This window comes from Chanos chanos, chromosome 6 (genome assembly GCF_902362185.1).
Source record: "Chanos chanos chromosome 6, fChaCha1.1, whole genome shotgun sequence".
In the NCBI taxonomy this organism is placed as follows: Eukaryota; Metazoa; Chordata; class Actinopteri; order Gonorynchiformes; family Chanidae; genus Chanos; species Chanos chanos.
The window spans coordinates 13,627,489-13,650,775 of record NC_044500.1 but is presented as its reverse complement, the minus strand read 5'-3'; the positions used below and the strand labels follow the sequence as shown (position 1 = coordinate 13,650,775).

The following is a 23,287-nucleotide window of genomic DNA, read 5'->3' as shown; positions in this document are numbered from 1 at the left end:
TGTCTGAAGAAAACATGGCTACAAAGAACTCAATAGCTTATCCACTTTCAGGTCGTCATACATCTCAACAAGATAAGTGCAAAGTAAATCAAGTCTTTTGAGTTACCTGGATTATATTAAGCCAACAGTCACGACAGAGCAAAAGGAGAAGAGGGAAAATATCTATTGAAATGTTATGTCTCTTCTCTCAATTGCCCATTGGGCCACATGGTAGCTGCCCACTGCTCCTAAGTAGTTAGGATATCTTAAATGCAGAGATGGGTTTCCCTACAGGGATTAATGAAGTTTAGTTTTTCTGTTGTCTTGCTGACAACTCCTTGTAGTATGAGGCATCCTACTTTGTAGTATATCCTACCAGGACCCGTTCGTCATGAATGGGCTTTCACTGCAAACTGTGAGATCAAAACATTACATGTTTTTTTTGTTTTTTTTAAAGAACTGACATTTTATGCAGTGATATCAGTTTTAAATAACTCTGTTTATTTTAGAGGCAAGAATTCCCATTAGCATCTGACACTGTGAAACCTACAACGGTCTCCCAAAGCAGAAAGATCAGTATCAGTGTCCTTATTACACTTTTAGGTTTTGCAGATTGATGGTGTGAGCAGAATGGGGTTAAGGCTGGAAACTGGAGTTTTCAATGGTCTCTGTTGTTATTTAACCCACATGAAGATAATTGCTGCTTTGGCAAAGACTGCCCTCTGCCAGCAAGCAGACAGATTGAGGCAGGTACAGGCTGAGGCAGGGAAAACTTTTGGACAACAAATAAAACACATTCGGAGGGAAAAAGAACAGAAAATTTCATGAGGGTCAGAACATGGACTTCAAAAATCAAGGGAAAAAGGAACAAAACAAACAAACAAAAAATAATAAATCACCCACACACACATAAAATAAAAATCTAACAAGCAGTACAGCTTTGTTTACAAAGTGACATCAGGTATTTGCAAAGTGACATCATGTTGCTCTTTCTACCCCAGTGTCAGTTTCTTGCAGAGAAACTTTCAACAATCACTTCATTATATTTCTCCATCTTTAACAAAAACACAGTAATTCCTCAGTGCCAAGCCTCCAGTTTTCGCAAGGTTGGGGTTCATTTGCAGAGCTGGTTTTAGGAAAAGATTGCCAAGCCATAACACTTTTCTAACCATTTCACAAGTATATGCAAAAAATCTAATCCCATGCAGCAGACGTGATCCTATTTCTCTAGCATCAGTTTCCATACTGAGAGCATTGGTCTGCATGTTATGGGAGAGTGAACTGAGCATGGTGCACTGCTAACAACTGATATTGACATGATAGCAAGATCAAAGAGCTAAGATGAGGGAGGAGAGCTCAACTATAAATATTACAGTGGCATGAAATATTGGCAGAGTAAGAAAAGGAGCAAAATCGGGCAATCCCCACTCCACCTTTTACCTCCCATCGTCTCTCTTGGTGCGGGCCTGAACAATCTCACAGGGCTGTACCCAGTTGTTGTCATGCAGCCCCACCCGGCAACCAGGTGTGTCCTTATCTGTACGCCGGCAACACATCCAGTAGGAGCGTCCATAAGGCAGGTCGTGGTGGTAAGGTTTGGGGTGCCAACGGCAGAGCGAAACATCCCCGCGTTCGTACTGCCGCTTGCACTGCTTGCAGGGGTCGTCGCGGTACAATGGGTCCTGGTTCCAGCGAGAGTCTGTAGCGCGCACGCCATAGGTCTCAATCAGGGCCTTGAAGTTATGGCAGGTGCACTTCAGGGCTGCTAAAGAGCGCGTGGGCAAATAGCTGAAGATGTTGACCATGATGTGGTCTGGTAGAAGAAGCATGTACTGCCGTGGCTCCAGAAGGCGCTGGATCTGGAAACGGATTTCCAGGAAATCATGAGAAACATGACGGTAGAGGCGGCACAGGGATGAGTCTGTGCCATCATCCATGCTAGGTAAGGGTGATTCTGGTCGCTCAGTTCCACCGCTAACTGGCCCGTTGTTGTTAGCACAGTCCAAAGAGCACATTCCATTGTTGACAGCACTGCCGCCTTCCTCTTCTGTAGATGGGGGCTGCAGAAAAAACAACTGGCCAGGTGGGGGGTCCTCTGCAACATCAGCCTGGCTTCCCCCACCAGGCATAGCAAGACATACAGTCTCTTCCTGGACATTCTCTGTGCTGTCCTTACCATAGAAGACACACTGATCCACAGCTCCTGTAACAACAACCTCAACATGAAAACCAGTTACCCGCTCTCGAGCCACTGCCTTCTTCTCCCCTTGGCCAAAATCTTGGTTGGTATCTGGAGTTGTGGAGGAAGGCCGGTCGGTGATACTTTCCCCATGAGGGTCAGTCTTTGGTGAACCCGCCAACAAAAGGCCTGGGTCTCGAGATGAGGGGCTAACCAGCTGGTAGAGATCGCAAGTGATCTTCTCTTTGGCTCTGGCGCCTGCCTGACCTCCTCCCGACCCACAACTCATAAACATGCACCTGGGCCGACTTACAGGCTCAGACTGCGAACGAGGGTCAAGACTCGACACCCGAAAAGCAATCCTCACTTCGCCTCGCCCATGGCTTTGACCACTGCTCCCAGTCTCTCCGGAACGCTCCCGTTCTCTACCAGAACCATGAAGTTCAGGGCGCAATATTCCATTCTCCAGATGCTGCTGCTGCGACTCAAAGTGAGCTACAGCTTGAGCGACTCGCCGGGATTCCTGCTGCTGCTGCTGTTGTTGTTCAAGGTCACTGTTGGAGGCTGGTAGAGGAACAGTTGGTTCGGATAGGAATACAGCAGAGTTAGGGTCTGAGACAGAACCCTGGAGGACAGTATGCTGAGTGTGACCAAGAGCTGTCTGTCCTTGAGCTACCATGCCTTGCAAGGCCATGGCTGTGCGTTGCTCCACCAGAGCCACCATCTCTGCCACTGAGAGCAAATCAGTCTCATTTACCCTATCATCGGGTGAGTTGGTCTCTACAGGTAGTTCTGTGGCAACGTTTTGGGATCTCGTGGGAGGATCGTAAGAGGAACACCGGCGACGTCGCTTCGCCTTGGTGCAATCAGTGGCCCAGTTCCCCTTCACCTTCATGGCACTCGGACGTGGAATTCCTGCCCCACTATACTGGTGGGCCACAAAGAAGGCAATCTTCTCCTTGGTGTTGCCTGGTTTGATCACATACCATGTATCAAGCAGTACCCTCCCATCTTCTATCTGAGAACTAGGTGAGGGAGGTGCAGGAGGTGGTGGCGCCAGTAAAGTGGAGGCTGATGCTGGTGGGGTGTTCTCAGTGCCAACATCATCCTCTGGCTCTTTATTGGTTCCTCCTGCCTCCAAGGATGTACGCCCAGCAGCATCAGCCTTGCAGAGGGAAGGTGTCGTCCCGCTGCCAACTGCTCCCGCGCTGTATGGCTTGTTCTGAGAGTAGGTGCCAAAGGGGCGTGGGCACCACAGCCGGATGTGGGAGAAGGTGTCACGGTTCATTATGGGCCTGTTGGAAGCATATCTGCCTCTAGGCTAGCCAACTGTTATGTACTTCTCCACTCATTACCACTGTGCTGGCCTGCAAGCTCCAGGTCATTCAATCTAGAAGGCAAAGGAAAGACAATGAGAAGTTGTACACCAGCCCGTAGGGACCATGTTTTTAATTAATTGTCATGACATCAGTCTAGGTGGATTTCTAAAGTAGTTTCAAGTTTCACCGTCCGGCCTCAGGTCACGACAAGATTATGACTGTTGGGCAAATGAATAAATTCTCTACACACCTGAAAACTCAAACCCACATATAAAGACTTAAGAGCATTGTTTACCATCCATCACAGCAACAAAACAAATACAGGATAACTACGGTTCCGAGTAATCTTGTACCAAGAATGGGCAAATTCTTTGTGAAGCTCCTCTGTTTCCAACTACAATGGGATCAGAGCTCTAAAACTGCTGACTATGGAAAACTGTGTTACCCTTTTTGACAACTTCATTTTAACATGTGCCTGAAAGTTTGTATATTTCATTAAAAAGTCACTAATTTCCCATAATGGACTTGAATGTCAAAAGTATAGTCTGTCACTGTTCTTATTCACTGTTGTGAGAGGGAGGACAAAGTAGCATCCTTCTCAACTGTGGTTTTGGGGTTTTTTTTTTCCAGTTTAACTTTGTGTGTGTTTTCGTCCCCTTTCCTCCTAATTTAGTAGTGGCCAGTTCCCTTCTGTTTCCATTCCCCGTTGACTGCACAACCCCCATGCTGACCGTGGAGCATGTAGGCTACCACGTCTCCTTCACCAGACTGTGGACGTATTCAGGAAGCTGGAGGTTCACACTTATTCTGTCCACCACCAATCTAGCACCCTGACAAGTGGGAGTTGCTGTTGCAGAAATGGGTAGATGATCCCCTGTCAGGTTTCCACCAGCAAACACTGCTAATTGTGTCTGTGTGGCCAAACCATTTCACTGCTTTCATTACAAGGAAGTGAGCATTACAGCGGGCCCAAATGAGGAAAGGGTGAACTTTTCCTTTAAGAATTACATTCTATTGATGAGGGGATGACAATGCCACCAATGTTTATGGCTGTAAAGATTGTGTTATCGAAATGAAATCATGTCTATAGATAAAAAATAAAAATGACACACCTTCACAGCAGTCTGAAGTACCAAACTTAAAACGGAAAAACTGCAGTAGGACAATCAAAGATTATATTATCTAGATGTTATTCGCTACAAAAAAAAAAAATCTTCTGTAGGATTTGAAGAGCACAGGAGGGACGACAAACTCTTTGAATCAAACACACAGAAAAGAAAGTGTGTCTGTGGTTAACTCATAATGGATAAAATACTAAAGATAATGCAGATTTTTCCCTCAAATCAACAATTCTTGCAAATTACTGCTGGTTTTAAGCCTTTTCCATAATCCACCAAATCCTTCCCAGGCCCAGGACTACGGGCAGTACTCTACAGTCCATGATTTTTGCACGGGTCAGGGTCACACATATATAGCTACTGGTGTAACTACATATGGACTTATACCATTAAAAGCACTGTAAATTCAAATCATTATCTCAGCTTGGCTATTAGACACATGTCTTGATTGAACAAAGACAATGGTCCATGATAAATAACACATTACCAATAGACACTACCCTCAACTGAAATTCTATAGTCTCGCCCATCTAACCTTATGCTCAGAACACCCTCTATTCAGACAGTCTCACACTTATTCTCCCTTAGCCTTCTGTACCTCCTTTACAAAGGCCAGGAGGTTGGGCGGTGTAGTGATAAATTATGATGACTGGTTGCCGATTCCAACTCTGCAAAAGAGTAGACAATGCAACTGTTGGAGGGGGAGGTGGACAAGTCTCATATTCCAGGCCTCCTTGTAACAATGGCCTCCTGCTTTGCTATTCTCAGCAATCCCTCAAGAGAAAATCTAAGTCTGATTTTTGGTGAGAATGAAATGGAGTTTCTGGACAGGACCAAAAACATTAAATCACAGTTAATTTACTCTCCGTAGTAAAACCTACCCTAGAAATTCTTTTACTATAAGAACACTGCCATCACAATTTAGCCTCAAATATACAATAGCCTAATCTAATCCAGGAGTGGAAAAAGTGAGAGAACAAAATGTTGGTGCAATCACACTAACTCAATGCAAATTCCTTCTCTAACCATCCACCTGAATTAATGTTTCACGAATTCAATTGTGGACAAGGCTTTAATAGTAGAAAGGGAAGCCCCAAGCATTTATAAATCATGTGAAAAAGGAAATGAAAACTGAGATATGTTATTTTTCTTTTACATTGATGTGGGGGGTGGCTATGTGGATACTTTTGAAATTGGTAACATCTAATCAATAACTTTACTACGTCAAAGAAACAAAGTAGGTTATGTTGTATGTGTGTTCCCACAAAGGAAACCTTTGCACTCCTCTAAACGTAGCCTTTTAATACTTCCATTACTTGCAATACCTCTTTGCAGAACTATCTTACACTGGACACCTGCTACAAGGTACAAATGCAAAAATTTAAATTCTAAGACAAGGAAGTTACTATCAAGCCCCAGTTTTATGTGACCTTTAAAAGGTCACTTAAAACATACCAGTATCTTATCAGGTGTAGTTTACATTTCTACTGGGTTCCATCCCTAAATCTTCAGGAAGTTGGACCATTAATAAACATAAATACATATGAGCTATGCACAATCAAGCACTCTTTGGGTTAACCACGACTCCAGTGGGAATATCGGGGCAAGATAAGGACACTTGCCCCGCATCACAACCAGGGAACCGCTTCGCTGATGAAGGCTGCTATGTAATTTGTTTTACATCGAGATCTGAAAAATACTATTCTCAATGCAGATCAAGCGCTAGGCTAACACTGCACTGACTGAAAAACGACCAGAACTCGCCGCAAAACTAAAACTAATCCAACTTCAGCTACTACGTGGCACAATTTGATTTTCGTTCAAAACTTGAGTAGCTTTAAATTTGTGTAGTTAAAATACGTATAACCATTTACCGATCTCTATTCATTCCAACGTCAGGTAATTATGAAGAATGATTAATAAGGGAAGATTACTCGCAACAATAACAATGGTTAGTCATCTCACTTCCATCTAAGTTCATTGAGGTGACAGCTGATGAAATATCATTGCAGCAGATGGAAGACTGCAATTGACAGGTTATTCACAAAAATCAAAAATAATTTCACAACAAAGCGGCTGTTGTGAATTTGCAAAGTTTAACGCTTACAGTAGGGTACAACGGTTCAGCTAAATACAGCACTGATCTCTGACGAGTGACAGTCTTCTTAGCTAGAAGCCAAGCTAAGCAGTCTATTAGCTCGTGGAATGCTAAACCCAGCGTTAGCTACCCCTGCCATCTTACTTCAGCCAAGCTCAAAGTTCACGCTACACTTGTTGACAACAAACAATTAAGCACAGCCTGCAAAAATATTACTCTACGTTCATATTAGCAAGATAACACACTACACGGAAATAGTCAGCATCTCATTGTATCCGCCTGAAACGGGTGACCATGAATGCTAGCCAAATTTACTAGCACAGACAGCTATGTTATCTGCTAAATTGCTTTAACCCACACACTGCGCCAGGGTGAAGTTGGCGCAATAGCTATTAGCTAACTAGCTAGGTAGGTTAAGTTAAATAGCCAGCTAAGAATTTAACTAAATTCTAAGCAAAGTTCAGAGAAGCAATAACAACACTTGATTACTTAAATCACTGGCAGTGACTGACGAGCAAATATCCATTTGCCATGTGTTTCTTTTCTAAAACAAACATTTGTGATAATCATAGTAGTTTAATTTAAGGCCTGTGGTCCCAGTAACAAGCGATATAGAGGCTATATTAACTTATAGGGAGGTTGTTGACACATCTTTTAAAAATAGTGGCCAGGGTATACATATTGCTCTTTAAGTCAAAATTAAAGGACGCAACACCTCCACGTTTCGTTGCCTTGCCAGTTCTGTTAGACATCAGAGTTTTATGCAGACTTTTAGTTTTGAGGTAGCCTAACGTTTAAAAACTATTCATATATCCTCTCCACCTATCACTTGCTAATGTTACAGCTACATGGTAATGAATAATCATGGAAGATCAGAAAACCAGTCGGTCAACTTTATAGTAAAAAAGTACAGTGGCTTGTATGTTTCGTTGACGTCTGTGATGATGTTGTGACTTACCTTTTTTCTTCGTAAAAAAGATCTGACAACACTTTGATGAAAAGGGAAAAATCCGCGTAGATCAAGTTTGCACCCGTTCTCTTCGGTTTGCCTCGAATGACAACAAACAAGAAATCGAAACAAAATGTTTCTGGGTTACACGTAGCTGCTAACGTTAGCTAACCTATTCCTCCGTAAAGGGACAAGTCCAATGGTTGCCTTCAGATAGCTACGGGTACGTACTTTAGCTATACTGCACTGTATTATTCGACTCAAACTGCGCGTCAGCACCATCAACTAGAACAGTATTCGATTTAAAAGATAAAATCAGACTTTAACGACTCCCTCAAATTATATGACATTTCTGTCGTAAGACACAATCTTCTATCGTCTCATAAAAACAAAAATATTTTACTAGCCTTCGAGAGGCAATTCAGGAAGGCCATTTTGTTGACAGACAGCTGCATACGGCCAACAGCCAATGACAAAGCAGAGTCCATGGTGTGCCCATATATGGTTGTCCCTGCCTCCTCCTCTCCACTGTATCCTCATAGAGGGTTAATTTCTTCTTCTTCTACTTCTCCTTCCTCTACTTCTTCTTATACTTATTCTTCTTCTTTCGTGGCCTTCTGTCTTGTGGTAGCTATCTTTCACAAATATGGATTATGGAGTTTATTTGCATTTGACTATGTATCTATACAACATCTATACAACATCAGTCCTAAACAAATATCTCGCTCATTATTTGTTGGTTTGCAGATTTGGGTGGTCATCTATGATTTAGTTCTAATAATCTATTCCACAACGTGTAATTTAAATAAATTTAGAAGTCTTAACAAGATGTTGACGTGACTGTGTTCCACTCAGGATTAATTTAATAGTGGTCCCTCTCTACATAGAAAGCCCGTGATACTTCCCTTTCTCACTATCTGATTTGATAAGACAGCTGCATTTTGCCATTTGATTTGATGGTTGGGTGACATTTATGTGTTCTTGCTGTAATGTAAAGATAGAGAGACACCAGTGTTTTTGCACTACAGAGTAAAGGAAACAGCCCTCCCCTGCAAGAATGCTGCACAAATGTAACAAGACCCTTCGCTTGAGTAACTAGACGCCTCAAATATATGCAGATGACAACTGTAAACTGTCATATTCACCCATCTGGAGATTCTGATTAATAAAATATTTACATAGTCTGAAACTGTGGAATGATTTTGTATATGAAATATAAAGATCTCCACTCTATAAGATAAAACTAAAACTACAGCTATATGTTAATGTGTTCAAAAAACAAACAAACAAACAAGCAATCAAACCCAAACAACTTTAATGGATAGGATGCTTTCCAGAATTCAAATTTATATACAGTTTTTGATTCTTATGTTCTAACACCTAAAACTGACAAAACAAAACCATGTGACTTTGAACCTATTATGCTGGACTTACTTTTAAAAAAATGCCAGAAACTGTAAAGACAACATTGCTTGAATAAGTAGAACAGGTGAGTCAACAATTATCAGTAACTTTAGCCCTACATCATATATCATTTCGTATATGGAGTTGGTTTAAGAAATTGTTTTGAGATTTCAGCCACCACAGTGACATCTGAATGGGAAGCATTTGCAAAGAGGCCTTTGACTGCATGCGAAATCTGGTTATCTCTGGGATCTGTTCTCAACGAGCGATTGTGTGACAACGCTACATCAAACCTCTTGTCAAGTGTTTCTCTGCATCTCAGAACATGCACCTATTTAAATCCCTGCGTAGGCTTTAGACATCTATGTATGTATAGCCGTTTTCTCATATGAACTATGGACTAAGTCCGGAGAATCAGGTTTGGATATTGTCTGAAGTTGCCCTTTCACACACGTAGCACACAACAGGAGACTGTCTGTGTCAGACGCGATATTCAGTCAAAGGAAAACAAAACATGCATATAGCAGTAACACCTTACTCAGGAGGCCCTTGTTGGCTGGATGTTAGTCCAAATAGTAAGATAATCTGCATCCTCAAAGCTTATAGATTTATAGTGGGTGGAAATTCAAGACTACCCCTAAATGATAAAGTTAACCTGAATGATCCTCTTCTTCTTCCTTTACTTAATAGTGCTAGTGGCTAGAACTGTGAAAGGCATGATAATTTTCCTCAGTTTCTTCAGTTGTTTGCCACAACTTAGCTTTCAGGTAAGAACTAAATAAGAAACCATTTCTTGCTCATGTTGATGCTTCTTTTATTTTTCCTTAAAAAATATTTTCTGTCAAATACCATGAGGCCACTGCTAAACAAAAGTTCGAGGCAAACAACTTAGCCTTGGATATATGCAATTTTTAATTATCAATGTTTAGGATTACATACTATTCAAAGTCATCTGAATGTGAGAGGGTCGTTGACTAAGACCATCAAGTCCCCTACAGTTTTGTAACTGTTTCTCATGCACGTGGATTTGATAGAACGCCAACATATCACACCCTGGTCATTGGCTATTGGTCAGAAGGTTCTTTCGGACACACCTTGCATCTAATGGATTCGTCAAAGAGTTCTGTCTATCACAAATGATACCATGACTACAATTTGAAACGTCACAAACTTGGTTGCGTTTGCATCTGTCATTGGTTTACTGAAGTTACAGTTTTTAAACTCCTCCTCTATGAGATATCTTGAAAGACTATTGGCTTAGACTCACGCCATGACTCCAACCTTTCCGGGTTTTAGAGTCGTTGCAAAACATCAGCAGGTTGAGAGCGTGTGTGGCACCGTAAGGACATTTTGTGCACGACGAGTGCGTGATTGGAAGGGAAACAATTGCCCAACAACAGTAAGTCGATTTACAGGAGCAGATGAAAATTATGAAATTGAAAACTTTTTAACGTGCAATATACGTGTGGAAATGGATTAACTAGTGCTATCGTGCAGTTGTTTTAGCCGTTCGCTTTTGGAGACCATGTCGTAGCCTGTGTTACATTAGCGTATGTAGAACCACAAAATGATTTCGATACAAGGATGTTATGCTTTCTTCGATGCCTGTGTGTGTGTATGTGTGTTTGTGTGTGCATTTTTGACCTCGCTCATGTGTGGACAAAGGAGCGGTCGGATAGTGAAACAGAAAAATCGCATGCTAATCTGTATACAGGGGCTATAATTGCTCGGAACTCTATGAAGTCAGTTTATACCACAAATATACCTCACTCCTCTGAAGTTCGTTAAAACAACATGGACTCTTTTCTGAAGTAGCGTACGTACTAGATGACATTACTATGACTGAAGCTTTACACAATATACGGTGTTTTTTTAATAATCTTTTCTGTTTGTTTACTTGCAGTGATGCTCGCAGAGGTACTCCAGGTGTTGAGGGGTGCAGGGAAGGTAGGATCTGCCTTTGTCTCCACTCAAGGGGAGCAGTTCAGAATAATGGCCTGTAACTCCACGTTTGGTGCAGGAATCAAAGCTGCCCAGGAGGTGGTTGAAGGTGTGGTTGGCACAGTGATGAGCAGTGGAGGGGTAGGTGACCCAAAACCCTCAGTTATACCTCATAATTAAATTGCGTTTGGAATAAAAAATGTAAGATTCTTACACCTATCTTTCAATTTAAACAGCGTCTCATCATTGTGACTTCAGTTTTCTTTGTTTGTTTCATAGACAAAGCTGTAAAGGACATTATATCACCATAACATTAGATAGAAATAATAATCTGACACTTGTCTTCATCCATAGCCTACACCCAAATCTGAAGAGTTCCCTGACAGTGAAGGGTGGGAAGAGATGACCCAAGAGGAGGCAGCCAAGTGGGCGGTGGGCTCTGAGCTTCCACCTGACATTGACAGCCAGGATAATCAGGCTATGCCTAAAATGTCCAGGGAAACACCAGTTGGCTCTGCAGCTGGTAATAATGGAGCATCCGGCTGGCCTGGCCAGAGCACTCGTTTTTTGCACATTGCACTGCCTGTGCGCCACATGCGGTTTGTCCACGACTCTGCGGTTGCCAGATTGACTCCGGAGGATATAAAAAAAGCCAGGGAAGCCAAACAGTCTCTTACCAGACCCGTCAAGCAGAAGGTGAGGTTTCCAACTTTTTTTCCAAGACAAGAAACATATCACTACACTAAATTTTCATCCCGTGCAAGTACTTACTTACTGATTGTATTAATTAACAAAGCTGCATATCACTATTGCTCAGCTTGTTCCTCATAGCAGGGCATGCACCAGACAACCAACTGTGTGGGTCACGTGAAGGTCGCTTGTAGTTCTGTTGAGTCATTGACCTTGTAATGTGACATGTGTATATTTATGTCACATTATGGATACATGTCTGTGAGTGAAGTGTTGTAGAAAACACAGAAAGGAGTCTTCTGATCACCCTCATCCTATGCAGTAACATGTCTAACTGGATGACAGTGCCTCTTTTTGTGCTTACTTAATGCTTTAATTAACATGAAAACTGTGTACACCATATGCCATGGTAGCCTCAGTCACCATACTAAAACCCGGATTTTGAGAGCCCCCGAATTAGAATTCTCTACCAGCATCAACAGAACTCCAGATAGCACAATTTCCCATGGAAGAATGATTTTGTGTCCCACTCAGTGAAGTTACTAGATACTTGTAGAACCTGTGTTAAGGTTACCCTAAGCTATTAAGGCATCCCAGCACCTTGCTAAGACTTTTTGAGTTGTCGTTTCCTTTATTTTGGTAGATACCATTAGACTAGCCTAATGAATGCACCTGCTACTAATAGAATAATCTGCTACTGTGTTCTGTAGCTGATGATATTTGAATGTTCTGAGCACTCTGTCACTGTTGAGAGTGTAGAGTCAGCCGCCTGACTGCTTCAGTATGCTGCTGCCTTAATGAATTTTGCCATTTCAGCTTTGCCTGCATCCGTGCTTCACGACACATCTAATATTGTCTTGTTTTTATGTTCAGCTCAGCGAGAGGGCCAGAGAACGGAAGGTTCCTGCCACAAGAATAAGCCGACTAGTTAATTTTGGGGGTGAGTGATATCATAGCAGTTCTATATCGTTTTTGCATACAGCAGAAAATATTATTCCTCTGACACATCAACAAGAAAAAAATCCTTTAAATGACACATGGATGAAAGGAGAACAGAACAGTCTTACTATGTACAAATTGCCCAATGTACATATGATCTTAACGCAGTAGATCATGAAATCTTGACTGAGATCTTACTGGTACAATGAGACAAGTAACTGATAACATCAAAATTACTGATCACCTGTGGCTCGTCTATAGGCTTGGCAGTGGGGCTTGGCATTGGAGCCATAGCAGAGGTGGCAAAGCAGTCTATTGGAGGCAAACGCTCAGGTAGGCCTGCACTGAGAGAGCAATTACTAACAATGTCTTGTGTAAAGAGAAATTGGTAAAGTAACTTGTTATTAACTCCAGAACTGCTCTAATTGACTTATATGGTTGCTGTTTAATGCACAGTTTTTTCCTTGATGTTTTATGTTAAATTGTATATTGGTGTTTACAATTTGATACATAATGTCTCCACACTTGCTATCGAACAAACAAAAATAGCAACATCTGCTATTACAACAGCAGGTGTGATTTGTGTTTGTTTTTTTTCTAAAACACTGGATCTCTTCCATTCAGAAATGGGTGCATACCTAGACTCTCCACTCCTGTCTGAGGCAAACGCTGAGAGGATTGTAAACACTTTGTGCAAAGTGCGAGGGGCAGCCCTCAAGCTGGGCCAGATGCTGAGCATACAGGGTATGATGTAATATTTCCATTTCCTGTCCCTCACTTGACTTAGGAACATGGCAGTCATTTGTTGTAGTAGAACAGGTCATTTCATTTTTCTTTTGTGTTAAGTATTTGTCATGAAATATTATTCAATGAGAGCTGTAGTTAGCTATGCAGATTCAAACACTTTGGTAAGAGTTACTGAAACTGTGCTTCTTTGTCGTTTGATTTATACAGATAACAGTTTCATCAACCCACAGCTGCAAAAAATATTTGAGAGGGTTCGACAGAGTGCAGATTTCATGCCAGCCTGGCAAATGAATGTAAGTAATTCTTGTCATGCGCTCCCAGTCGTTTCAAAACACAAAGCACAAATGTCTTTGAGTCTTTGTGTGCACATAGTTAATTTTTTTTTCTTTTCTTTTCTTTTTTTTTTTTTTAGCAAAAGCGTATATAAAACCGAAATACACTCATGTAAACTCTGTGTATGTGTGTGTGTGTGGTTTTTTTTGGATATTACAAACTGGCAGCTCAAGAACACTGGTTAAAAAATGTCATATCACCATGCCATGTTTATTGCTCTCATTCTTTTAATGTAAGACAATACTCATAGAGACACATTGTAAAACAGTAATCACAGAGGCTTATACATCTGTTTATGTTGTAAATCTAGAAAGTGCTTGAGGAGGAGCTGGGTCCAGGCTGGAGGGAGAAGCTTTCATCATTTGAAGACAAACCATTTGCTGCTGCCTCCATTGGTCAAGTGCACCATGGGGTCCTGCTGGACGGGAGGGAAGTAGCAATGAAGATTCAGGTAAGCAGAGTAGACTGGCAACTGTCTAACTGTTCTTACTGAATGCACTTATGTTCCATTTTCTCAGTATACATGGAACATAGAAGACATATTACACATAATACATTATTCCCAGTGTCTGCAGAGTGGTGGCTCTGGTTCACTGGGTTTTTGCCTTTTAATAATTGCTCAAGACAGATGCTGGGCTTCAAGTCTAGAGTACATCATTTTACATAATTTAACCAGTATGTTTTTGCATTATGGATACCTTTTTGTACATTTTATTTATTTATATTTATCTCTCTATGTATAAAACAAACAGGAAGCAAAGGCTAAGAAAAAAACGGAGTAATATTATTTCTGTTGGGTAACTCTTTGCTTGCTCTTAACCATCAATTTCTAGAGTCTTTTTTTTCCACATGTGGATTAGGTTGCACTGGGTGTAAAATCAGTGCACGAAAAGGTGCAGATAAGCATGGCTAGACTTGAGTGTGTAATTGTATATTTCTCTCACACAGTACCCTGGAGTGGCTGAAAGCATTCACAGCGACATTAACAACCTTATGTCTGTGCTGAAGATGAGTGTGACGCTTCCTGAAGGTGAAAGCTTTTGGAGACTCTGGAATATCACTTTGAAAGACTGTTGTACAGGCACGTGTTGGAAAAAAAACCCCAAAACGTAACAATCGGTTGCTGTTGGTCTTCTCTCCCAGGCTTATTTGCAGACAGTAGTCTGGATGTGCTTCAGAGAGAACTGGCGTGGGAATGTGACTACAAGAGAGAAGCAGAGTGTGCAAAACGCTTCAGGTACGATGAACAATAAAGACCATTAGAGTTTACAGTATGTTTAAAAGCCAGAATGAAGGAGTTATATTGATTTGTGAAACTGTCCTTGGGTTACAATAGTTTTCAGTAGTGCTCCTAGACCAAATAGAGACGGGATATGTGTGTCATTTTAGGTCTGTCTGTGATTTCTGGTCGTACCTCCAATGACAATTCAGTTTCTCTGTGAACCTTTGCACGTTCAGGACTTTGCTTGAGGGTGACCCAAACTTTGTGGTGCCAGAGGTTTTCGATGAGCTGACAGGCAAGCGCGTTCTTACCATGGAGCTGGTGAACGGAGTGCCATTAGACAGCTGTGTGGATCTGGACCAGGAGACGCGGAACAAAGTAAGTCTTCCGTGGAATCTAATATAAAAACCTGACCTGTCTTAACCTGTCCTTATGACTTCCTTACCGTACTTCATAATTTTTATAGTACAATTAATAATTATATTATTATGTATTTTGAGAACATGGTGAGGGAAATATATCAGTCAGGGACTACCTATATCTCTTGTAGAAGTTGAAAGAGTAGCGCACATGATTCGATGTTTAATTATTTTCTGAAAATTATTTTCTCGGCTTTTCCTCTCTTTGGGAATGTGATCTTAGTCATACGGTCTCTCTCGTTTGCGTCTTGGCAAAGCAAGTGATGTTTGATATTTATGTTGTAGATATAGAACAGGAGGTGTCAGTGGTCTTGGCTTGTGGTTACATCCAATCTGTGTTATTACTGGTAATATTGTAAACTTAATAGTTCCTCTCTCCCACACTCCTTGGACCCTACAGATATGTTTCAACATCCTGCAGTTGTGCCTGCGAGAACTTTTTGAGTTCCGCTTCATGCAGACAGACCCCAACTGGGCCAATTTCTTCTACAATGCTGAGCAGGACAAGGTGAGTGCTCATTATATATATGTGTTTGCAGAGTACAGCACTTTGCTTAGTTGTATACTGTTTTGTGGATTTTCTCTGCCTTGTTCTGTAATGTTATGCAGTTTCACAACCATTTTTTTCCCTGTCTGGTCTGGCAGGTAATGCTGTTGGATTTTGGTGCCTGCAGAGAATATCCAGAATCGTTTACAGATGACTACATAGAGGTGCGTCGCCTTTGGCTTCTTTGTTTACACAACATCAGTCAGAGCACTTGAATATGCCAGGACTTAGATTAGTAATGTATATTTATATAGCAATGTCTGTCTGTCTGTCTGTTTATCTGTCTACAGACACAGACTCACACACACACACACACACACACAAAGTGCTACAAAGAACACTGTATTGCCATTTGTGCAGCTGCATGGTTTGCAGACTTGTCACTTTTTAAAGCCGTTGATGTTGATACACTTTTATTAGGTGGTGTACGCCGCTTCTGTTGGGGACAGGGCAACAGTTCTGCAGAAGTCGAAGGACCTCAAGTTCCTCACCGGCTTTGAAACCAAGGTCAGATACAGACAACTCGCTGTCTATCAGTCTTTGATCCATGCCTCAGCTTTAGCCTTCCCTTCCCTTATGTCCCTGATGACATCTCTGTCCAACCTGTCTTCCCTTATGTCCCTGATGACATCTCTGTCCAACCTGTCTTCCCTCATGTCCCTGATGACATCTCTGTCCAACCTGTCTTCTTCTGTCCAACCTGTCTTCCCTCATGTCCCTGATGACATCTCTGTCCAACCTGTCTTCTTCTGTCCAACCTGTCTTCCCTCATGTCCCTGATGACATCGCTGTCCAACCTGTCTTCTTCTCTCTGTCTTATTTGCTCTCTCATTCATTTGTTTAACCTGAACCTTAAGTCTTACGCTGCCTTTTTTCATCCCACCAATGTCATCTCTTTCTCTTCACTTTACGTTTCTTGTCTCTTCTTTATTTACCTATCCCTATGCCATTATTCATTCACTTGCACATTTTCCTTTCTTCTGTCTGTTTCACAAAACCTTGCTGTCTCTCTGTCCAGGCATTCCAGGATGCACATGTGGAGGCCGTGATGATTCTGGGCGAGGCGTTTGCGTCCTCCGAGGCGTTTGATTTCGGCACCCAGAGCACCACCCAGCGTATCCATAGCCTGATCCCCGTCATGCTGCGACATCGCCTCACCCCGCCACCGGAGGAGACCTACTCCCTCCACCGCAAGATGGCCGGTTCATTCCTCATCTGCTCCAAACTGAAGGCTAGCATCCCCTGTCGGGACATGTTCCTCGACATCTACAAGGACTACAACCGCAGACGTCAGGAGAGGGCTGTTCAAGCTTAGAGCCACGACAGTGATGTAAAAGAGTGTAGAACTGTACTGTATTAGATACAACTGACATAAAACACCCCAATGCTGAACCCCAAAGTCAGGACTCATGGGTACATGTATGACTGGATGCAGATTCCCAGAAACAGAGATGATATGTGCTTCAGCACTAAAGGAATGAGAGAGAAACGTTTTGCTTCATGTATAGTGTAACATATATACGATGTGTTTAGTATATAACGTATGTCATGAAGTGTGATAAAGTTAGTAAATGGTTTAGCTTTTGTGCATCTTGTTCAGTTATCTGAGAGATATCTGTGTATGTGGGGGAATTGGGGAATGTATGTAATGTTATTGAAATTGTTTCCTGATTGCACAGGCATCATTCACGGGTTGGTTTGACCTGTCATGTATAATTTGAGAAATTCATTTTTTTTATTTATTCATATACTGCTTCATTTTTTTTTCAGTGAAGTAAAATCCAGGTGAGAGTGTATCTTAGCTCTGACATAAAGATGGCCTCTCGTGTAACACGAACAAATAAACACTTTAAAAATATCATCAGGGTCCAGTGAAAACACTCTGTACATTTTGTTTTTGCATCCCTCCTTCCCTGAACAGACACTATTATAACAGTACTGTGTGGAATCATGTGTTTTTTAATGAATATTTTGCATTGAACTTGAGGCCTCTAAACGTCCAGGATTCTATTGCTTGGTGGTACAGAGGTTCATGTCATTTACTGTGCTGCCTGTTCGAAGTTTCTTAACATGTGACTTAAAGTAATTTTTCATTTGACGTACTGTGCTGGTCTCTTATTTGAATTGTGTGAGGCCATCGCTAACAACCGAGAGAAAAATGTGGGGGATGTTTTGATAATAACAGTTTGTTTATTGTGCAATTGACATCACCTGTGTAAACCAAAAAGTCATTTATTGTCTCGAAATAAATAAATGACTATGGAGAAAACTTTGAGTGAACAGTTTATTTTGTCTCTTTGGGTGGTAAGAAAGTGCTGTTTGGTGAATTACTCATTTGTTCCGTATATAACAAAAGTAATTTGCTATGACCTGGACTCCATTGCAATCTGTTGTGGAATTGGAAACAGAGCAGCTTCTCAGTAAGGTCTTGTTAAGTTACTTTCTTTTTTAAGTGCTGGCAACAATTGGTACAATTATAAATGTGTTTAAGTATCTAAGAGCACATAATGTGAGTTAATAACTGATTTTTTGTGTATGAAGATAATGTAAAATAGTGTTGTGATTAAAGACAGTTTCCACCACCTATATTTCACAGATGCACCGTCCCAGCGGAAATCTAACTGCTGTTCAACCCTTAAATATATTTTCACTATATATCTGTTCTTCGCAGCCATCTCCGAGTACCTATAAACTGAAGAACAGCCTTGTCCTGCAAATAACATTCAGGGTCACGTAATTAAGATTACCACTAGGTGGCAGTGTTTTAAAATAGAGAGCTATAGGTACCTTGTATCCTAAAGCTCTCGACAAATACCAGTGGGGAAAGAAAATTTGCATGGAAGCGTTGCTGTGCCAATGGGCTCTCTCAGAAGGCAGGGCCAGCGGGTGGAGCCGCAATAGGAGCCCAGTCTATGCGCCAGTGGCTGCTCGCTGAATAACAAAAGCGTTGAGATTATCCAAAATTGGTCAAAATCCGTCCGGATTCTTCGCTTTGGTTTTTGTTTTCATTGACATTATCCATAGCAAACTCCACGTGTATTATAAGCAAGTCTTACTGTCTTTATCCAATTGATTCTATGCTCTCGCAGTTTTAATGTAGATATTCTGCAGTTGATTTCTTCCATATTTTGTTTGGATTACACAAAAGGCGGTGCGGATTGTGTAGCCCTCTTCAGATTGGTGAGTTTATTTTATATTTATCGTTTGACACTTCTTTCCCGTCCACAGCGGTGGAAATGAAAAGGACATTTGCGTCATGAAGGCAAAGGATAGGCTATACGACAGTCCACGAAACAGACCTCTCGAATGATGAATCCACTATTGAGCTGTGGAATTGTTTGAAGGCACCATCGATTTGTTGCTAGAAAATACCTCAGTTGAAGGTCATATGTGCATCTTTGTACCTATAAACATGTATTTGATGTATGTATTTGACAAATAATCAATAGGCCGATATTCGATCTGTATTAGCGTTCGTAACGATCTGTGATGTATCTGAAAATTACAGCGGACGAGCATGACTTTACTGAGTCTTGTGAGGTGGATAAGTTTGAAACTGATCTTTGTTGGTGTTTCAATTGAATGTATTGTCTATATTGGTCATTTGTGTCTTTTTGCTGTTACGTTCCAATTGGCTAATATGTATGGCTAGAGCGGTGCATTTCAAAAACGCGCCCAGAGTTGTAATACGCTGTATGCCTTCATTGAGACTCGTCCATTCACATTCGGTACCTGGACGCTCGCAGTACGTCGTCCCGGGCGGTTATTTGCTCTATTTTGGTGTTAAAGACCATCGGGTTGTATAAAAACGGTCTAAAGTATCATGAACATAATTAATACTGACAAGAATATTCTGTGATAATCATATCGTTGTGTTAAGCCTTAATGTTTCCTTAAAAACTAAAATCACGCTGACTTGAATTTTTAGACGTAGACACAAGGTACTGCCACACCTTATTTATGACTTTACTTTGATTGCACCCGTAGGTCCCTTACTCAGCGCGTTGGCTTAAAATGGTATCACTTCACCGAGGCGAGCAATTAGCCTTTACGTTGTACAGTGCTGTAGCTATTATCAGTAATAGAGTGATAGTAACAGATCCGGATAAGCACTTGCATATTTATGACTGCATTTTGCTTGTAACGTATAGCTGTTAAAATTATTATAGCTGTTTACTGAAATCCGGCGCGTGTTTTTTTCTGATAGCGAAAGAGAGAGAGAGAGAGAGAGAGAGAGAGAGAGCTTGGTGGAGTTAATCAAGGAGCTGGTCTTTTCTTGAAACCTTCCTTCCTTCCTTCCTGACACATAGGAAATGTGGACAAAGTAACAAGAGCAGTTTATAAGAAGTATGCATGCAAAGATTGTATAATCAGTTACTGTATATGGAACAGTATAATGACCCAATTCTACATTTATTCAGTTGGAAATATAAAATTTATTGGTGAATTTGTCAGAAATTTGTTTTGATGGAGCATTAGGATAAGAATTCTCTGTGTTCTTACCATTTTATATTTTACGTATGACCTGGGAAAATGCGCATCTCTCATATTTACTGATTCACATGCAGACGTTGTGTCTTTTCTTTGAGAGGATGGTGTCAGTCCAATAAAACATTTCATTAGGAAGCACTTCTTTTTAAAGAGTTTGTGTATTATGCTCTAACCCTTTTGCTCTCTGTTCTGTTTAACACTGTGAGGATTGTAGCACTGGTAAACTGAATTTTCAGCTGTTATTATTTCACATGGCTTCGTCAGAACTTTTACTGAAGTGTTTTGTATACTTGACCTCCCATACATTCCCATGTGTGGAGGATTTTTCAAGTCATAATCAGCATGAGTGGTGGTGATGCCTTCATCATTGTCCTTCTGACACAGCTGGCATAATAACAGAAAATAAATGAACAACTTTTAGGAGCTTTCATGTTCCTCTCTTGAAGGTGATACTCACGGTTAATATGAGTAAATTTATTTTTTGATAGCCATCTCTAACACAATGGGATTTTGTGGTTTTGAAGGTAGGGTACACATTAATGTTCAGCATTAATCTTATTTCTGGGGTTTCATTGTGGGTGAGCTGTCATTCACAAATGCTTGACTGTGTACATAACCAATTTTCTCAGGTACCTATCTATTGTTTTCCGTTCCGAAGTTGGAATTTTCCGTTCACTCAAGAGCCGTCTGCGATAGAAAAGAGAACTTAGCCAACTGACACCAATGCTGAATTTGCATATTTTTGGAGCGTAGTATATTTGCCATGCTCTCACTGTAAAGCTATGTATTTAAGGTGTCATGGTAAATATAGTAGCTGGACACCCCCTCGGACCATTAGAATCCTTTTGTCATCCAAATGGGCGCATGAGGGGACATGACAGCTGGAGCCACAATAGGAGAAGGTCAAAGGGCAACAAATCAGTTGCAGGCTGAGCTGTAGCAGTGAGGGAGAGCGTAGCTCCCTTTGTCATAATCAGGGTGTGACCAGCAAACAATGGACTACGATTCCACACCACACACAGAACCCACTGTTTGAAGTAGCTGTTTCCGGTTTTCTCCCAGCACCCAATGGTCAAGATAGATTAAAATAAAAAAAATTGTTTTTTGTTTTTTTTTTACACTGAGAGTCATATATGAATGAATTACAAAACTTAGTGTATATCTGACAGAGGCATATATTCAAGGAATTCTACCAAAGGAATGCTAACAAGGAATGCTACCAAAATACTTGGGAAGCTCTTATGAAAAGTTTGAAAACATTCCACGGACATTCTGACAATGATTCATGTAACAATGGAAATATTTCAACCCTAAATGTTCTTAAAATGTCCTGCCGGTGTTGTGACATTTTGTAAACCTCAGGATAATCTTAATCCTGAGCATCTTCAACATTCTTGGCATGTCAATACAAAAATCCATTTTATGTGAGTAAAACTTTGGTAGACTTGCAGATTGGAACTGGAGATATGGGGAAGAGAGGTGGCCTGTGAGAATCAGTTTCCTCTGCGTATCCGCCGAAAGTCCTCGAGTGATTTGAAATGATCACATCAAAGTGTGCATAGTTGTTAAGCTTAAAATAGACGTCGCCGCTTGTTTGTTTGCGTCAGCCTGGATGGAGAGTACACATGCTAAAGAACGAGGCCCAGCCAGATGAATTAACAGCTAAAGTATCGGTGGCCGACAAGTGCATGCCTTTTTTGGCAGAATCGCTGAAATCGCCAAGACGATTTTCGCATTTACCCACATTTAGTCACAACATGTCTATTCGCGGAAGATACGAAAGTATCTTTGGCTCCCTGTTGATACTGAGAAGCTTGGCCACAGGCAATCAAAGATGATTTCACGGTGCTTTGGTTTCTGACAAAAGAATCCTACATTGCTTGCCATGCTTATGGGTTTTCGCTATAAGCCCTGTAAACATTGTCTTTCATAGCAGAGTATGTCAGCGTGCTAATAAAGAATAATGAATGCACTGCTGTTAAGCAGAGCCTCTGTGGCATTTGAAATCAATAGACCACAATCAGGGAAAGTGTTCTGATCAAGCCATTTGTCTGCCCGAGAGGTATTCTAAGTTCTTATCGGGTCCTCAAATTACTGCTAATTGATGAAACAGATTTGCGTTTTCTAAACAATGCTTATGAAGCTAGTTGAAGATACAGAAGCAGTAAAAAGGACTACTTTGGGTTACTTGAAGGTGTCTAATGTAAAAGTAGTCCTGCATCCAGCTTTCCAGTGAATGAACCAGTATCAACCTGACAAGAGACCATCAATACATTCAATCAATGCAACAGGTTTTCGTTAGAGATGTCTTGTGGGAGGTATATTGCTTCAGGTGTGAACTCAGTGAGCTAGAGAAGACAGTGCAGTGCACAGTGGTTTCCAGTGTGTCACCAGCGAGGCACAGAACATGCTATTCAGATAGCAATGTGAGGAGCAGAGAATATAGACATGGACAGAGAGTGGGGGTGGTTGAGCAAGGCTTTTTTCTTTTCTTTCTTTTTTTTTTTTTTTAGGAAAGGGCAGGGGGTAAGAGCTGGAAGTAGGGAGGAGGAGGAGGAGGAGGAGTGGAATGGCTACAGAGCCTGACTCACTCAGGCAGGCGGCCCGGGGAGTGAGGGGGGGGGGGTGGCAGGGGGTGGCAGAGAAAGGTGGGTGTGTTTAGGGGGTGGCGGAGTGGCAGCAACAGAACAAGAAGAGATCTTTTTTTCTTTTCTTTTCTTTTTTTTTTTTTTTCGTGCGATGAACAGCGGAGCTCTAGAGTCTTTACAGGTTCGCTCTCTTTCCGTCTGCGTGTATGCGCGTGATTGCGTTTAAAGTGTGCGTTTGCATGCGGGCTCCTTCCTCAGTCTGTGTGACTTTTTGTTTGGAGGAGAGAGAGTGATTAAAATTGAGAGCAGAAGTTTTCCTCCGAG

The 23,287-nt window shown here is 41.4% G+C and overlaps 2 protein-coding genes across 2 annotated transcripts; one reads left to right on the top strand and one right to left on the bottom strand.

Moving 5' to 3' along the window:
- Nucleotides 1-496: 496 nt before the first annotated feature.
- On the bottom strand, nt 497-8,062 carry fbxo46 (F-box protein 46). Its single transcript, XM_030777509.1, has 2 exons — nt 7,652-8,062; nt 497-3,548 (listed from the first exon to the last, which is right to left on the bottom strand). Exon 2 carries the CDS (start codon nt 3,444-3,446, stop codon nt 1,416-1,418), a length of 2,031 nt encoding a protein of 676 aa, XP_030633369.1. The 5' UTR covers nt 3,447-3,548; nt 7,652-8,062; the 3' UTR covers nt 497-1,415.
- A 2,329-nt stretch (nt 8,063-10,391) lies between these two features.
- On the top strand, nt 10,392-18,111 carry coq8b (coenzyme Q8B). The gene is made up of 15 exons (XM_030776721.1): nt 10,392-10,445; nt 10,950-11,128; nt 11,342-11,683; nt 12,551-12,617; nt 12,878-12,949; nt 13,241-13,360; nt 13,571-13,656; nt 14,007-14,147; nt 14,645-14,726; nt 14,840-14,933; nt 15,155-15,296; nt 15,738-15,845; nt 15,983-16,048; nt 16,305-16,391; nt 16,903-18,111. Coding segments are annotated over exons 1-15 (1,884 nt in total). The 5' UTR covers nt 10,392-10,444; the 3' UTR covers nt 17,200-18,111.
- The last annotated feature ends 5,176 nt before the right edge of the window (nt 18,112-23,287 follow it).

Excerpts from the sequence above, each read along its gene's own strand:
- coq8b (XM_030776721.1), top strand. Across the intron at positions 14,148-14,644 it reads AAGTAGCAATGAAGATTCAG|TACCCTGGAGTGGCTGAAAG; the intron begins GTAAGCAGAGTA and ends TCTCTCACACAG. Across the intron at positions 16,392-16,902 it reads TCACCGGCTTTGAAACCAAG|GCATTCCAGGATGCACATGT; the intron begins GTCAGATACAGA and ends CTCTCTGTCCAG.
- fbxo46 (XM_030777509.1), bottom strand. The coding sequence starts at position 3,446 with ATGAACCGTGACACCTTCTCCCACATCCGGCTGTGGTGCCCACGCCCC.